Below are 18,688 nucleotides of genomic sequence, written 5' to 3' on the forward strand. Positions count from 1 at the left end.
GAATTTCAACTCATAATTTTCTTTAATATGCGTTGAGTTGAATAAAACATTGTGAGCCACCTTAAAGAGAAATGGATTCTAAAATGTATAAAAAGTAAGACAATCAGAGGCCAAAAATGCCATCTGTTGCTTTTTCTTCTTTAGTATACGTTTCGTCAGCAAGTAAAAATCTTGCAAAAAAGCTGAAACTTGTATCAGTTTCTGATACAAGACTAAAATTCCATTCTTTTAAAGTGGCTCTATCTTGGTGCCTAGACCCATGACTGTACACCTCTGCTAGACTTTTGTTCATTGATTATGAACGGCTAATCCAAAAAGGCATGGGCTCCTCACCACAAATCCCCCATTCCTCCTCAGTAGTTAGCAGCCAAAAACATAACTACATTAGTCCAAATGTAATTTTTGTTTCCATTTCCCTTCACAAATACATGCTTGGGAAAACCAAGACAAAAGTCCAGTCCACAAGAGCCGGAAAGCCCATTTTCAATTGTGTCATAATCGATCATCACGTTACAAGTTAAAAACAAAACTCCCTGTTAATCTTTAACAGTAAATACAATGGTACAGCTCCGCGGTGACCAAATCGATGGCTAGCAAAACGCAGCTGCTTTTTACAGATCCAACGTCAGAGTGTTGGGAGAATACTTTTACATTGTATGATTAGATTTGTAGCATATTGAACAAGAGAAAAATATGTATGCACAACTGTATAGTCAATGAACCACTGCATCCATAGCTTGACTTATTGAAGCAAACATTGCTTTCCACGCACAGTAAGCAGAGGTACGACCTGGAAGTGTGCATAAGACTGGATAGAAACTGCAGATGTGGAATCAAAACGGATGAGATCAGTGTTACATTGTCTTTTTTTCTTCTTCTCTACCCGATACATTTCCCAAATGCTGCCTCAAATTCATGAGTCATTAATTCATGTCTTCCCCCTCCAACAGAAAAGACAATATTTTTGTTGGAAAGCCCAGTAGTTTAAGGCTCGTTTTGTTTTGAGGAGTTTCTTCATTTCAGAGGAGAACTTAGTGAGGACTTCTTAGAGTGACTGATCCAGAATCCAGTTTAGCGGTCCCCCCCCCCCCCTCCTCTCCAACCACGTCCCTTGCACAGTTCTTTACCCAGGTTTCTCACTTTCCATGAGCAATCGGTAGATCAATGCTACAAAGTATTCCTTCTTGTACATTTCAGAATTTTCCTGTTCATTGTCTTAGTTTTTGTACGATTTTCATTTTTTTTTTGTATGTTCATAAATGTCATGATGATTTCACGAATAAAAAGGAAAATGAGTAGTAAGTGGTGGCCCGGTTGAATTGACAGTCCACTTCGGCATTTGTTTGCTCAGTGCTCCACATTAGTAGGGATTCTCCATACTTGAACGAACCCCTTTGAGGAGGGAGTTTTAAGATTGTTGTTCTCAAGTGTTCCATTTCGGAATACTACAGTTCATTTAGGACTGAATCAGCAGCCCTTTGTGATGTCATCAATTAGAATCAGTTAGAATGTTCAACAGAAGACAGCTTGTGCTGCCCGTACTCCTCAAAGGGTTGACTGAGGCTGAAGGGTCCTCAGATGGGGATCCAACGTGCTCTGATCCCTTCTGGTAAAACCAGCTCGGCTCCAGAGAACAAACGCCTAAACAAAAGTCCCTGCCTTCAAATAACAGAAAATAAATCTTCGCTGATATGATGATTGGTATTATGATTGGTATAACAGGTTCATAGGTCCATGCACTCATATTACTTCAGTCTCTGTGTGTGTGTGTGTGTGTGTGTGTGTGTGTGTGTGTGTGTGTGAGAGAGTGTGTGTGAGTGTGTGTGTGTGAGAAAGAGAGAATAAGAGCAACTTTTTGGCAACTGCAGAATGTCGGACAACGCTTTTTTTCATTTTCTGTGACATTAAGAAGCATTGCTGATAGATGCTCAAAAAAGTCTGATGATCCTTCCTTCCTTCCTTCCTTCCTTCCTTCAGTGCTTGTTGGTTGTGTGTAGGTCTGCTTGGTGAGTCTGTGTCTGGGTGACGTTCGGAAGGGGACAGGAGGTGCACAGCAGCTGGGAGACCCAGTAAATGGGAGTTGGGACTTTAAAACTTGAACTCCTTGGTTTGCAGGTTGGTGGCGGGGTCAAAGTTGAAGGTTCCACCCTGAGTGGCTTCGGGAATCAGACTAGGATCCTCATCAATCTAAAAAGGGGGTCACAGGAAAAGTAAACAAGAAAGTATGGATCAGTGGTTCCATTTCATAGACCGTTTACTCAGGACGATGCAGCTTTATTCAAGCAGAGGCACTCACATCATCTCCTGAGAAGTACTGGTCGATGATCTCAAAGGCTAGTTTGTAGATGTCCTCATTTTCATGCTGCTGAAGGTTCTCTATTTTCTCAAGACCTGAGAGTGATATAAACATGGAAGTCAATGGAAGAAACCCAATACAGATACACAGCACCAACATTAGTGTTATCACTGTAATATATAGTTATTTGACAGTATCAATATTAGTAGTAATATTATCAGCTTTAGGACATTACTGAGAAATGCAATTCCACGTTTTTAAACAGAGGCTCTTGGATGCATCTCAATAGTGCTCTCCACTCCTCCTCTCCATGATCTACATTTGGTTGTGGACATTTGAAAGCAGACTCCTACGTATGGCTACCTCCACACTCCTCTATGATCTCAGCGATGGTGCTGGCCTCATCTCCGGCCATGATCAGGACGTTCTTCAGCCCATCCAGGACCACCTGCACTACCTGGGAGTCTTTGACGGACAGCAGGCTGCAGAAGGGCGGGATCACGTTCTGTTCTACCAGGTACTCCACCTATGGACAGGTAAAACCACTTCAGCCAATCGGCACTCTCCTTTTTTCTCTCTCTTTCAGTCACCTTTTTGTGTATAAGGTTGTATATGGCGAGGAAACCTACCTGGTCTTTCCTTCCACTTATTGTCAAGTTGCTGATCGCCCAGGCTGCCTCTTTCTGTGTGCCAAAGTCTCCCTGCAGAGATAAGACAGCGAAGTCAGTTGTCTGATGTGTACAGTGCAAACCTCCGCAGGAGGCTTCTTTCACTCCTAGCTCTGTACACAGACATAGAGAGGCGATGTTGGGGGCGTGAAGCGCATGCTAATATTTGCCCTCAAAGAACGTTCTCTTGTCAAATAGTGAGACTTGAAATGCACTGTCAGTGGAGGGAGAAACTAGATAGCTTCTCATAGGAATGACGCCACCTGAAGGAAGAAGAAGAAGAAGAAAGAAAGAAAGCGAGCGAGAGAGAGAAAGAGAGAGCTCTCACCTTAGCCAGCTGTTGGATGATCATGGGCAGCAGGCCTGCATCTATAACAGCCTGCACCTGCTGCTGGTTGCCTGCTGTGATGTTCGACAGGAACCACACTGCCTCCTAGTGGGTAGGAGGGACACGTACACACACACAGGAAGCCATTCAGCTGAGACCCACACACGCACACCATGGACCATATGAGTTGAACTGAAGCCATCACACAAATGTATTGAGATAAACCTATAATCATATAGGTTGTGTGTGTGTGTGAGAGGGGTAAGTGTAAAGGATTGTGTGTGTGTGTGAGGTGGTTACCTTGTTGATCTTCTCCTTTGGGTGTGTGAGCAGGTTGGGGAAGTGTGAGAGGACATCACAGTTGAGCACCACCTGAGTCTGTTCGTCCGTCCCCGTCACAATGTTGCCCACGGCCCTCAGAGCAGCCGTCTGCAGGACGGGACAACACAGGAAGGAAATGACAACATAGGAAGTCAGTGATATCACAGGATCTCTCCCTCTGCAACTCCATCCTACCTAAACCAATAGGGTTTGGGGATCAGGGCATAGGAAGCAGACAGACAGACAGACAGACAGACATCTACCTGAACTTTGACCTCTTGGTGGCTGAGCAGTGGGACGAGGAAGGGGACGACCCCTGAGTCGATGACCATCTGGATCTGTTCATTGCCTCCGTCTGTGAGGTAGGACAAGGCCCAGACTGTGTCCACTAGGATCTGACCACACACAGGGGAAGGGAGGGAGTGGGGTCACAACCAGTGTGTTGACATATGGAGGGAGTGTGTGTGCATTCATGTTGTTGTGTTATTGGGGTCATACATACATTTATATCAGTGTGGTATATCAACACGCAAAGGGCTGGTAGAATCTGAAAGAGAAGGAGACAAGTGGAAGTCAATCAGCGTAGGAGTACACAGAGGCTTGACGCTTCCATCTATAAACAAACACTCCCACCTCCTGTAGTGTCTCCATGGGGGGGGGGGGCACAGGACACACACACACACACACACACACACACCTCTCACCTCTTGTACTGTCTCCATAGGTGGTGGTGGGTCCTTATTGCGGCAGAGGTTGACGATGACCCAGGTGACATTGCGGAGAAAGGTGATGGGGATGGAGGGGTTGATGAAGGACAGCAGGGGCTTGACTACGCCCAGAGAGATGACGTAATCTCTGCACTGAGGCCCGTCGCCTGCAGGGACAAAAATGTGTTAATATCTAATAGGCTTGGATAGGCTTGAGTGAGAGTGAGAGTTTGTGTGTGTGTGTGTGTGTGTGTCTCTCTCTCTTCTCTGAGAGGCTGCATGAGTGTGTGTGTGTGTGTGCCATAACTCACCAATGATGTTGCCTAGTGCCCAAACGGCTTGTTCACACACATTCTGATGAGAAGAGTGTAGCAGCCGAAGAAACAAGGGAACAGCATCTGGTCAAACAGAGATAGAAAGAGAGAGAGAGAGAGAGAGAGAGAGAGAGCCTGTTAGAGACAGACAAACACAGGCAGAAGGTCTGGCAGGAGGCACAGATGAGAGCAGACCAGGAGAGAACGTGCGGAGTGGAAGTCTGGTTGTCGAGAGGTAGTGGTCCAATGAGAAACTACGACAATCTCAACTCACTGGATTTGACTACTGCCTGAGTCTGTGCAGACGTCCCCGATGCAATGTTGGTCAACGCCCAGGCAGCCTCAAACTGCAGAGAAGGACTGGAGGGGAGAGATAGAGAGAGAGATAGAGGGATGGGGGGAAAGAGGGGTCAGATTCTGGCTGTCCACACACAAATGATAGCCCCGGGGCAACTGAACATCAGTAGCCCAAATCCCCATTGCCCTGCCTTACTAACCTGCCTCCTCAATACATAAATCTCCCTCAAGCCATTAGGCCTGACCCTGTCTCTACCCCCGCCCCCCCCCCCCCCCCCGCCCATCCCCAGTATATAGCTCCCCAACCCCCCAAACACACATCTCAACAAACCTCACACACATTATTACTCTCCACTGTCTACAACACATAATCCCACCTCTCATGTCACTAGTCTGTACGTGAGAGCCTCCCTAATCTCCCCTCCCACCACTCCCCCGAGTGGAGAGCCAGGGCAGAGCACACATGCGCATGCACACTCACACTTTGTGTCTGCAGCCTGCTACAGTGCTCACATTAGCCCAGCCATGTAGACGAGGGGGGAGGGCTTACCAGCAGCCACTGAGCAGGAGAGACAGAGAGAGTGGGGGGGGGGGGGGGGGGGCGGCACCTACAGGGCTAGCCTACTCACTCACGCTCCAGTTCACACAGACTCTTTGCCTGTCTCGCTCTCCCTCTCTCCTCCCCCCTCCCCCTCTCACCACCCTGTAAGCCAGACTTACTTGTCGTCCCTCTCTAGGCATTTGACCAGGATGGGCAGGATTCCGGACTTTATCAAGTCGTCAATGGGGGGGTTTCTGTCGCTGGAGAGGAGTTTTCTGCATGGGAGGAAAGGGGGGAGGGGGGGCAAATTACACACCTCCTTCCATGACACTGAGCAGAATGAAAGCGTTATGGTGGCCAACACTCCCTCACCCACTTATTCAGTCACATCAGAGGAATTTGCTAACAAGGAAGGAGGGAAGGAAGTAGTTCAATAGTTCCAGATCCTAACTACAGTTACTACATATACAAACAGCTTCTCCAGAGGGTCAGAGCCGTGGTCCAGTAGGTCAGCATTCCTACCTGGCTGCCTGCACAGCACTGAGCTGGACGAGTCCGTTGTCACTGATAGCATTCTGAAAGGAGAGAGAGGAAAATAACAAAATGGCATCAGATCTGACTGCTGTCGAGAGACAGGATAAATATAGTTTAGATGGGAGAAAAATGAACATTTGCCGGGGATAGCACACTCCTCTGCCCATCGTCTACACAACCACAGTCAGACCATGTAGCAACAACCTTCAGAACTCAGGCTCACCTGTAAGATGGAGTCTAGCGTTACATTTTGCTAGAAAGAAAAATGAGAGAGTCAGGTCAGATTTTAAGTCATGGTTACGGTTGCAACAGAGTGCTTTGATTTAAAAAAAAAAAAAAAAAAAATATATATATATATATATATATTATAATAAAATAAAATAAATAAAGGATCAATTATTCATAATGCATCAATAAATACAATAACAGGTTATTATTTTCTGCTTGTAAACCAACTCACCCCTTTAAAATCAGAGTCTACATCAGAGTCTTCCAGGCTCTCCTCTTGAGGGACATTCCTTTTCTTCAGTAGGTGCTCATCTCGTTTGTTCTGAGGGAAACGGAATCAGAAAGTGAACACTGGAGCATTCTGGAAGAACACTGGAACACTGGAGTATTCCGGAAGAAGCCAAGAAGACGCAACCTGCTGTGTTGAACCAGTGGTACATATCAGAATAGTAATAGAAAGTGGCTTCCTATCGTCTAATCTCATGTCCTTCTCCTGCCCTGGTGTGATTGAACTGGACCATCTTTTCGATCAGGTTTCAAATGAAGAGGAAGCCATTTCAGACTATTGAGATGCAACCATTATGCGGTGAGCTTTGTGAAACCAAACCAGAGACACACACACGGGTGGGATTGAGTCAGCTTCAAACTATTTGCTGTGTAAGGAGGACAAAGCAATGTTATACCCCTAACTAATCCACTAGCTCTGGCAACACACAGACGTGCACGCACACACAGAGGAGATTCCCTGCTTCATTCCAGAGGGTAAAGAATGCTCCCATAACCCCTGAGTGACGTTAGTGACCAATACCGCATGGGAGGAATGCATCTGTCCGACCCTCTACTCCCCGAGGCCCCTTACTCCCCGAGGCCCCTTACTCCCCTCTCCTCAGACCCTTGTGTAGATCTGAAAAGACTGCAAAAGTATCGGCTCAGCAGGATCGTAGTCACTCCATGTGGCCCTCTGATAGTCCAGGTGGAATTGTCATTGTATGGTTTATACCTATCCAACCCTTGCAGATCTAGCCTACACAAGAGGCTCGGGAGTAGGGGCTGCTTCTGGACAGGCCCACCCACAGTGTGCTGTGTCACTTATCTTACAACAGTGGTCTATTCTTAACCTTGGAGCTATAGCCTTGAACTGGACTGGAACAAGTGGCAACCAGTATCCGGCTTGAGCCACACGTCCATGGGAATGTGCTACCAGCCGATGCACCTACTACTTGGTCTCTGGCCAAAGCCCTCCGTTGGCCAGAGAAAGGGAAATCCTCCCCCAGGGAGGGCGAGAAGCCCCCTCTGAGGAGAGGGAGGGGGGGGGGGGTTGACCCAAATACAGCTCGGGCATCCTGACTCATCAACAACAACCAACTTGAGGCGGTGAGGTTGTGGGTATCTAGCAACTTCCTAAAGCGCACACGCTCACACACACACGCTCACACACACACGCTCACACACACACGCTCACACACACACGCTCACACACACACGCTCACACGCTCACACACGCTCACACACACTCACACACACTCACACACACTCACACACACTCACACACACTCACTCACACACACTCACACACACACACAGGCCTAGAACTACACATTGTCGTGTAACTGATGAGATAGCAGAGAGGGTGGTTGCAGTGTGAAGCAGAGCTGTAAAAGAGCAATGCTCACAGTTACCAAAATAAGAGGCATGTGACAGGGCCAGACTGGAATGGCATCTGTGGAGGGGCCAACCAGGGTACAAACAGAGAGAGGGGAAGAGGGGAGGAGAGAGGGGGGAGGTGGGAAAGAAGGGTGTAAAGGGTGTGTGTGTGTGTGTGGGGGGGGGGGGGGGATCTTCTTTCAGTCTATAGGGGGTCAGGAAAGAGTGAATGTTGGGCCCATTGCAGAAAGTGAATATTAGCATAGCATGTAAATACGTAAATATCTGATACTATCTGAGAAGATGTCGTCCCTTTGTCAACAGGCAGGCAGTCGCCGGGGTCTCTCCACTCACCTTTCTAAGCTCTACCGTCACATCGTTGCGATGTCTTCGCATAGTCTGGAAAGAAAAGAGAGCGCTGGTTAGTCACTGAAGGAGTTTCACAACGTACCTTATCACAACACAGTATGCACTGAGGAATAAAACATAAAGTCAATGTTTGCCATTGGCCACCAGATTAAATACTGACCTACCTAAACCCCTATCCATCACAGTGGTATCAAGAATTAGAATTAGAGTGTATACTGTATGGTTGTGACAGCAGAGGATCACATCAGACCTCACTTACGTAAGCGACGGTTCTATTTGCATTGTGACAGTGTTAGAACACGTCAAGACCTGCCACTCAGGTGTGATCCATTTTTCAATTGAGCTTAAACCAGCTGCAGCATTCTAGACTGAAATACATATTTTGCACGCAATGAATTGAATGTGGATGGTGTGAATGAGACCTAAAGCCATGGACTTTTATAAATCGCAGACAAGCCCAACTGATGAGAGTCTCATACTGCAAGATAAATACTCCACGTCACATTGTCTTGATGCGATGTCTTGACTGCACTAGGAAATCCCACGAGGCGATTGTTTAAGCGACCAAGCCCCCTCTCACCCTCTCCTTCAGTGTTTGTACGTTGGCAGGGGAACGGCCGAAAAGGTGCTGGCAACGAAGGAGCAACAAATTGCAGCTGTAGCCAAAGCCTGCCTATGCACCGAGAAAAGGCCAATCAACTCAAGACATGACATGCAATTGACTAGCCAGGTGCAGACCACAGGGGCGGTCCATTCTTCAGAAAGAAGGGGAATTAGTAAAGATCATGATAATTTTCTCTAGATACTGCGTGTCAAAAACGCAGCTGTGGTCCTGCCAGAGGTCCACAAGTTCTTCCCTCCATGGAATGGACCCAAACATAGAATCAGAATGTATTCTGAAATATTCCATTTCTAAACACAGTGTTGTGTGGAGGTCTTGTGCGCTGCCATTGTTTACAGTGTGGAGTCCCTTTGGATTGTTGTCTTATAATGCCTTATAACACCTCTCACACTTCACGAGTAGAATCAGAATTAGAATTATTTGTTTTATTTATATTTGCACACAGTAAATTGACTTGGTGAGGTTGGTGCATAGGACAAAACAACAATATATAAACAAAAAGCAAAACAATTTACAAAACAGGACAATAAATTATGTAGGCTGTTTTTAGATCCATGACCCTAAAATAGAGACATGTCAAAATTCAAATTGGGCGTGAATGTGTCTTCTCTTCCTGTTGTCTACCTACTCACACTGTTGCGAGTAAAGGTGTCGTGTGCACCGCAGAGGACCTGCGTTCACAGCAGATACGTAGGCCTATATTATGTCGTGAAGATGTGGCTTGAAGCAAATTCGTGGCTGAAGCCCCACAGTGTTCGCCTGGCTTTACAATTGGTAGGAAGAGGCCAGTCAGAGAGTTGCTGGGAGGAGGGAGGAAGTGACCCCTCTGAAACTCAATCAATCAAATATTTGGAATTCCATGCAAATCTCTAGACACTCATCCCTTGAGAGAGAGAGAGAGAGAGAGAGAGCTAGCTGCCTTAGTTTATGCTAATCCTGACAGCCCGGGGTGTGAGCCCAGGGCTAGAGAGAGCATTGAGATTACTGCATCAAATGAAGAGGATAGAGAGAGCCTGGGTCGACACACACGGCTATTGAATCTCCCGTTTACTGTAAATTGTTTGGAACTTTAGTTAGGCTAGTGTACATGTTTGTTTTGTTGATGTTGAATGCCTATGTTGTCCAACTGGGTGTTAAGGCTTTGGCTAAAACCATAATTCAGTGTAACAGGAATAATTCATAATGCAGTGTAACCTCTCACTCCACAACCAAGTGCATGAATTGAGGACCATACTGAAGAGAAGAGGAAATCCAGCAACGCTTGGAGGACAATGGACAACTGGATTTAAAATGATTCTTCCTTGTTAAAACCAATACGTTTTGGCCTGTAGCCTTACTGGGTTTTGATTTTAAAACCATAATTCGCAAAGGTAACTGTGGCCCCCTTAGGGGCAGGCTGGTAGCAGATGCTGGAACTTGTGAAAGGGATTAATTTTGGTAACCTACTCCTGACATTCCGTAAAGTCTGTAAACACAAATGTCATTGAAGTCTGGGAGTGAGCGCACGCTGGGAACAGGGCCGTGTAGAGGTGCGTCATATTTAGCTTAAAACAAAGTCTCTTAGGGTGCTTAGTGGCACAGCACAATAAGCACATACCATTTGACCGCAAGGTTCCTGGTTCGATTCCGACCCTCAACATATCCTGCATGTCATCCCTCCTCTCTCTCACCCACCCTTCCTGTCAACCTCTACAGTTTCTTTCCCAATAAAGCGGAAATGCCCTAAAAAAACATATATACACACACATATATATATACACACATATATATATACACACATATATATATACACACATACATACATATATATTTACTTAGTCTCGGTCTACTGGACCTGTCTGAGTTACTGCCACACTCCATGTACCCAAAGTGTCCAATGATGACACCCCCCCTCCTTGCCATTTACAAAAGCCACCATAACAGTTCACATTGCCCATGTGCATCTGAATACATAAAGGCTTGGTTGTACTTCATCTCCTTTCCCTGTCTTCAGGACCACTGATAGATGAATCAAATGGATAGGTTTCCAAAACACTACCTTCACCTGTCATGTCCAGTCAGATCAGTGATCTGGAGGGAAATGAGGCATGGATGGGAGGCTATTTTAAAATATTGGGACACAGCCTACATCTCTGATGCTAAACTGAGTGCTCTATGATCCTGCATTCCCAGCATAGCTGCAGTGGTGCTCTTAACTTGTCTGACTACACACATGCCCCACAGACATGTGCAAGTCACACTGGAGCTGGGCCCCAAAAAAAAGCACCATGCACTTCTGTTTCCTCTGCCAGCACAGACACCAAAGTGTAATCTGTCATCTCTTCCAAGTGTGAACCGAGAAACAAAATAGATCGTGTAGGCCTCTCTTATAGACAAACATGTAAGGATGTTGATGACAAAGCTATAATTGGATTGGCTGTAACTTTGAAGGTATATTGACCATACTTGCAGCAATGAGCTGCATGATAGCCTGTACACTAGCCACAACTTTCATTACCTAATTCAAGAAGGAGGGTGTCCACAATAGACAACATGTCAGATCATTTGAGGTTAACTGACTCTGCACTCCAGACAGTGACAGCATTTCTCTCTGTCAGAGTCTGTGTTTCATGGTGCATCTGCTGTGACTCACGTCTGACAGCAACCCTATCACTTAGGGTGAAGTAACGTTACAAGTTTGCAAGTTTACCATTATGAATTAATTGTATGTAAAAAAAAAAAGATTGGATGTAAAAAAATAAAAATAAAACATACTTGGCTAGCTAGCTACACAATCTCTAAATAAATATGGGTACGGTTGATAGACAATCTAGCTGTCAGAGCTAGCTACAATATTTTTCATCATCGCAGCTCACTTCAGCTGTGTTAGCTACCAAGTTAGCTCTCATGGGTAACATCAGAGAACATGGATAGCCAGCTAAGTCAGGAAGCTAACCTTACATGCATCATCATGCTGGTTGGACAACAGGCTGATTTGTAACATTTCAGAGAGACGTCAGGCAGGCCATGAACAAGAGATCGAACATTATTTATAGATGGCTAGCTACCGATCTAATATCTTTCTTACTAGTTGCGAGAGACCCTTATCACGGCCAGGCCTTCCCGTGTGTTAGAAAAGGCCGCGCCTGCTAGCTTGTGTAGGCGGAGGGTGTTTCGTGATCCGCGTACCAGAATCAGCAACACCATACCGGAGGATAGCCGTTGCCAACGGCGCTGACGATTCGCTAACAAGCAGCGTTGCTAAAGTTAGCTCGTTAGCCAGCTAGCTAATATTCTTACCTCGACATCGCGCCCCTTGTTTTTGAAGCTCTTGATTCGGTGGTTATCCAAGCCGGCGTTTTCTGCCATGGCTGTGTGTTTCGTGATGTTTAGCAAGCTAGTCCTGCGCTTGGAGCTCCGGTGGGGAAAACGGGAAATCGTACTGCCGTTGAGCTGAAGGGTGGTAGAAGAGACGTGATACAGCGCTAGGTATAATCCCGTAGAGAAGGAGGGGTCTGTCAGTCAATTGGGGGAGTAACCATAGATTTACGGGAGTAAACAGGCGTGCGTGCCCTCTCTCGATAGAGTACCTTGCAACATTTAATGTATGTTACACCTTGGAACAAAGTTGCACTATGTTGGCAATACTTTTTTTTACAAATGATTGTAACCCCGTTAAGTAACTCCTAGCTGCACAAGGAATTTCCCGACTGGGAAAATTAAGTTATGTATTGATTGATTGATCGATTGATTGATTGATTGTTTGATTGATGGGTTAGCCACCTTGTTGCTTTATCCTCTTGTTACAGGTGAGTGCCCAATACCATTCTTTTATCTGGTTACATCCTTCCTTGATTGATTGATTGATTGATTGATTGATTGATTGATTGATGGATGGGCATCGACATGTGCAGAACTCTCCACGTTTTATCAAAGAGGATTCCTCTTTTCAAATTTCGATCTAAATTACCCTTATGATATAATTTTGTATTGACCTCAATATCCCAAACTGACATTCCACCATATTTACTGCTAATAGGTTAGTGGGTTAACCATTTATTAATAAATCATTTATTACATATCCTACTTCATTGATAAATCATATTTTGAAGCTTGCTATTGGCTAACTTTATTCTGCTCTGCTCCCCTAAGCGGTTAACAACCAAAATGAGTTTTGTTTTGTTTACAGTTTGTTGCCAGGATAAATCAACTGAACATTACTCCTCCCCTAGACACCATTCTAATCTGAAACACTCTGGACTGTCAGCCAACTAGACATGAGTGCCCAGGATTTAATAATATTTAATGTTGGGGATAAAAAATTTACAACCACTTTGTCAACTCTCAGAAGACACCCAGACTCAAGACTAGCAAAGATATTGGATGGCAAAGACCCATATCATAAGGTGGTGAATGGACAAGTATTCATAGATAGAGATTGGACTCTCTTTAAATTTATCCTGGATTACATGAGGACTGGTCAAATCACACTATCAGCAGAATTCTGTGACTACAATGGTTTGGCCCAAGAGGCTGAATTCTATGGCTTGCATGCACTGGTTCATTCTGTTATAAATTGCTGTCGCTCCAGAGCTGAGGTCCTGGAGGTGCGCTTCTCTGTCCAGGACACTCATGGCTTCTTCAGAATATTCTGCTCAAACAACAAAACTCTGGAGGCTTTGGCCACAAGAATATCAGTTTATGTTGAACATCCAAATCTTAGAGGGAGTTTCCCACACCTGCCTCAGAGTTCCACAGCACCTGTACCTGCCCAACGGCCCTCTCACCACGACCTGGTCTTCTACTGTGGGACCGACCACTTTGCCAGGGACGACTTCTCAGCCAGGTGAGGGGAGGTCCCTTATCTCAGTTGTGTTTCCCCCTGCTCTCCTCAAAGGCAGGGAGAGAGGCCTCCAGGGCAGCTGATACCAAAAGTTTCTATAGAAACCAATTCAAATCTATCTACGGCTATAGAACTAGAGGCATATCTTGCCTTACATCTTGTTTTATGTATATTCAGATGCAAAACCATAAAGGCCATACATGGCTGACTGGGTTGCTACCAAATAAAATATCCAATCTTATACAAATTAGGGACATTTTCCTATGTATATTATGTTGTTCAAGTAGGCTACAGTATATTTCTGAATTTAGGAATGGACAGTAATTTTCACTGTTACATTTTGCCTTTATAAAACATGGTTACACAAGATTAACAATATGTGACGTGAACAAACCATGCATTGTTTTACACTTTATAGATTTGTAAGTATTGAGCCTGATGACAGAAAACTCCTGAATAGCACCAACGTTCTTGGATTGCTCGTGGACACCCTTTTGAGGGATGGATTCCGTCTGATAAGCACAAGGACCGTTTCTACAGAGGAGAAGATTGAGTGCTACACGTTCGAGAGGAGAAAGAATACCCAAATTGTTGCACTAAATGAAACACCCAGTACCGATCATCCTACAACAGATGTCACGGTGGTAGCACAAAGCAGCAAGAAGAGTAAAGGAAACAGAAAGAAGTGAATCCCACTTGTCAGGTGCATTTCAATAGTCTGAGTTGGCTTCTTCTGCTTGTCTCCTTTCCTTGATGTCAACAGATCAGTAAATTAAAAAAAAAAAAAAAAACACAATGTGAAAACAAGATGGAGGATGCCTACCTCTCCAGTTCTGTAATGACAGTGCAGATGGAGAAAGGGAATGAGGAGAGGAAGCCACTCTAGATTGAGATTAGATGCAGTTTCTCTGTGAGAAAAAGATAGACACAAGTTGCCCAACAGAGGGCGACAAATAGTAGGACATGTGGGAAGGGACTTTAAGAGCTGGTTTCACAGACAAAGCTGAAGCCTAGTCCTAGACTAAAAAGCATCCTCATTGGCAATTTGCCATTGAACGTGTGAATTAGTCCAGAGCTAGGTTTAAGCCTTGTCAGTCAAACCGGCCCAATATTTTTTTTATCTGACTACTGTATCTCTGTTGAAGTAGAATATCTGTCAAATTCTGATATGTTGATCAGGCTAATCATTACAAAACATACTGTATTGACAAACCTAAATATCACATGTGTTTTTGCTCACCTCACTAACTTGTAAATTGATCAATTATGCAAAGGCATGAATCTCTTATTCTATTTAAATTATACTTTATTAATTCAATGTGTCCTGGTGCCACATATACACCATATTTACAAAATCACAATAACAAGCAATAATCACAAATCATAACATGATTATGTCATATGGTCTGACAAACATTTGATTGTATGTAAACTTCACACTTGACTTCACAATGAATCCCTGCGTGTATTGTTGATGCAGTCATAGATGTTTATGCTGCATTTCAATAACCCAAAGTGGCTTCCTCTCTTTGTCTCCTTTCATTCACCCACACCGATCTGAAAGACGTGACCGAGCGAAACCAAATCTTCACTAGACTGATGCCATATTGCTTTCAACAATTTTGAATGGAGGTGAGGAAGTCACTTCACTATTGAGATGCAACCCGAGATTATTTATCTATGGACCTGCCTAAAACACACACCAATCACACTCTTCACTCCTTTTCTGATCGGCTCCTCACATCCCAGCTGGATGTGTCCTTGTACAGCAGTCATGCATAGGGTGACAGGCAACAATCTGCACTTGAGGACCAAGGGCTCAGAAGATGTCAAATGGCAACACTTTGCTTCAACAGCACCGTCAATACTGGAGGCTTCAGCAGTGGTGTAACTCCAATATTTACGTGCTGCTACAGCAAGGCAGCCAGTCACAGATTATGGTAGACAGACACACACACACACAATCTTTTGTGTACCCAGTCTGAACTCATCCCAAGCATTAGACACATGATGCTTAGAGTAACCCGATCCTTATCTCCATCGTTTCATCTTTCTCCAGGCGTTACTGCAACAGCACAGTATGGCCTGCATCCCCTTATAACCCACAAACCATTCTGTGCTGCTATAGCACCGCAAGGCTACACACACACACACACACACACACACACACACACACGTCTGGGATGAAGGGTGGCCAAAGTTCTTCTTAATCTGAAATAAAATCAAGAAGAAATAGGCTAATAAGTTTGGGATGGTACTGGTCATGGAAAAAAAAACTATGCTTAATGTGTCAACACAATGTGTCAACATCTTCCAGTGCATATGCATCTAATAACAATACATCAGCAGAGGGCATTTTTAAAGCTTTTTAACTGGAAATACTCCACCACTGTGCATTATTCAAGTGATGTAAAAGCTGATATTTTATCATGGGCTATTAGGTTACTTATACTCTAATTCCAGGAAAGTCCAGCCACTGCATTCATAAACAATTCATTCATGAATTAACACATAGCTATAGTTGGAAAATGTTTCCAGTTGTTTTCCATCCCTCAAATGTCTGATGTTTCATAGTAGATTGAAAATTCAAGAGTTGATCGCTGGGTTGATAGTCTGGGCTCCGCTGAAACGGAAATCCCGCCTCTTATTGGTTACAGTCGATGATGTAACCCGTTTCCAAATTCATGGTTATGTTGATGGCTCAAAACTTGTTTCTGGTGGTTGAAACCGCTGTCTGTTATTCGACGTCATTGTTACAGTGGCCTATAGTAAACAGTCGCCCTTTCTACGGCAGGCTCTCTTTGTTCACCAAACAACATTTAGACGAAGTTGATCAAATAGCTGTCATATATCTATTGTAGCCTACAAATTTGATCTAAATGTGCAGAGTGGATGTAGTTCATTAATTCGATTTTTATTACAGCCTATTTTGTTTACATTTGGGCTATTAAAGCGGTGGCATAACAAATGATATGGGTTACAATCATAGACGTATATGTTACAACAGTAGGCTAAGTGTTATGAAAATATTTTGATTTGAAGATTGGTAGGCTACTGCCAGTCACTCGCATGAGAACCGGTCAAGGCAACTTCAATCTTCTAGATTGGGCTGCTATCGGACCTCGATACCCAGCTCCATTCCCTAAATAGACTTAGAATAACCATCCCATACACATCAAAACACTTGCTGAATGGCTTGATGCAAAAAAAATGTACTGACAGGACAAATGAAAAGCTACTTACTCTCTCTGTACGAAACCTGGAGACGGTAGCCCAACCGAATACGCACGGAAGGACAATTTATATCCCAGCGAGTTTAACGCACGCCTTCAATCAGTCTGTCAATAACGATATCGTCTGCTAGTATTGCAGTGACATCGTGGTTCAAGGAAGTTGTCCTTTTGTCACAGTAGCCTGGTATTTATAGACTACATTGCGCCACAGTTGCGAGAGAGGGAGGCGGAGCGGTATAGCCTATTACTTGGAGGGAAACAGGCAAGCACACGACCTTGAGTGCACAATAGGAGGTCCGCCCATCGATACACACTCATATACAGTAGGATGGATCTCATATCCACGGTGTAACACGTGCGTTGGAACAAGCGATCAAAGTTCTCTCTGTAGCTTACGGTCCATACCGCACATCCTGGAGACACGCGCCACGCCGCCACCGGGCGAGCGCTCTCGATGTTCAGGAGAGGAGAAATAAGAGGAGATAAGCACGAAGATGGAGTAGCCTACTTACAGATACATAGATGATAGAAGTCAGAGGGAGCCTAGTAATTTATGAACATTTCAGTGTGTCTTTGGATACGCATTAGCCTCATATTGGTTATGAGGGAAACTTCTCTCACTCATGCACTTCGACCATTTAACTAAATGCTGCCCGTGCATGAGAGCTGAAATAGATAGATAGAGAGATAGAGAGTTACTTATAAGACATAGATTCAAGGAAAATGAAATATTTTGTATTGTTCCCAATAATCTAGGCGACTTTTGTCGATTTCACGTACTGTGTTTTCCTGATATTGTGTCAAAAATGTGTTTATCTGTCTAAAGGCTCATAAACTCTTCACTTTTCAGTTATAGGCTAGGCCAATAAGTTTAGCCATACTTCAGGACCACTTCAATATCTAGGAAATCAAATGGTCATATGTTGATGAAGCCAAAATCGAGTTAATATCTCCAGCAATACGTCCATTAAGTGCCAACAAGCTATAGACCTACTCAAGGCCTCAGTGACATAGGCCTAATAGAAATATGCCCAGCCGGTAATTTGTTACCAAAGTAGTTTGAATATCATAACTTGATATCCGCACCCATTTTAGAAATGCCAAACAAGATGTGTTTACTGTCGCAATGGTGTAATCATCATATTTCAATCATATTTCGATTTCGAGGGGTATGAAGGTCGAATGTTTATGGATTTGAATTAATCAGCATAATTTGTCCTGGTTAACGGATCTTGGAGAACAATGATGGTAAACATTTTTCAAACATGATGTGATTCATTTTCAGTCTTAAATAGAATAGGCATAGGCCTATGAATCATTAACTGATTGATGAAAACACAGCTTTTTTAAAACGATTTTGTATATAGGGTAGTGTATATCAAATAGCCTATAGTTGTAACCTAAAATTTCGTTCGTGATAAATGAGAGAAGGAGAGCATCGTCTCACTGGATCGAGTGCGACAAAACAATTAGGTAAGAAGGTTTCGCAAAAGACACATTGAAATGGACAGCTTAGTTCATAACATTACTTTCAATCTTTGAAAACATTTTTGGATTTAATATTCGGCCAAATACACATTTTAAGATATAGACCTATAGCATATACTCGTATATATTTTATTTTGCCTAAATCATGATGACCATTGAAATAGGGTAGATACAAAATACACATTGGAATGGACAGTTTAGTTCACGATGTAATATTAGGCCAACTTTGAATATTTGAAGGCATTATTGGATCCAATATTCGGCCAAAAACAAATT

The 18,688-nt window shown here is 44.0% G+C and overlaps 2 protein-coding genes across 2 annotated transcripts; one reads left to right on the forward strand and one right to left on the reverse strand.

The window, feature by feature from the left end:
- Positions 1-1,220: 1,220 nt before the first annotated feature.
- On the reverse strand, positions 1,221-12,296 carry kpna3 (karyopherin alpha 3 (importin alpha 4)). The gene is made up of 17 exons (XM_083684642.1): positions 12,149-12,296; positions 8,233-8,277; positions 6,467-6,556; positions 6,230-6,259; positions 5,995-6,047; positions 5,652-5,747; positions 4,909-4,994; positions 4,632-4,718; positions 4,318-4,487; positions 4,116-4,160; positions 3,877-4,008; positions 3,593-3,721; positions 3,293-3,397; positions 2,926-2,997; positions 2,660-2,822; positions 2,297-2,391; positions 1,221-2,187 (listed from the first exon to the last, which is right to left on the reverse strand). Exons 1-17 carry the CDS (start codon positions 12,215-12,217, stop codon positions 2,089-2,091), a joined length of 1,566 nt encoding a protein of 521 aa, XP_083540768.1. The 5' UTR covers positions 12,218-12,296; the 3' UTR covers positions 1,221-2,088.
- An 829-nt stretch (positions 12,297-13,125) lies between these two features.
- LOC310814712 (putative potassium channel regulatory protein) lies at positions 13,126-14,380 on the forward strand (the record flags this gene model as incomplete). Its single annotated transcript, XM_083684212.1, has 2 exons — positions 13,126-13,694; positions 14,110-14,380. 2 exons carry the CDS (start codon positions 13,126-13,128, stop codon positions 14,378-14,380), a joined length of 840 nt encoding a protein of 279 aa, XP_083540338.1.
- Between the last annotated feature and the right edge of the window lie 4,308 nt (positions 14,381-18,688).

The sequence above is a fragment of the Argentina silus genome (genome assembly GCF_951799395.1).
Source record: "Argentina silus genome assembly, chromosome: 14".
Taxonomy (NCBI): Eukaryota; Metazoa; Chordata; class Actinopteri; order Argentiniformes; family Argentinidae; genus Argentina; species Argentina silus.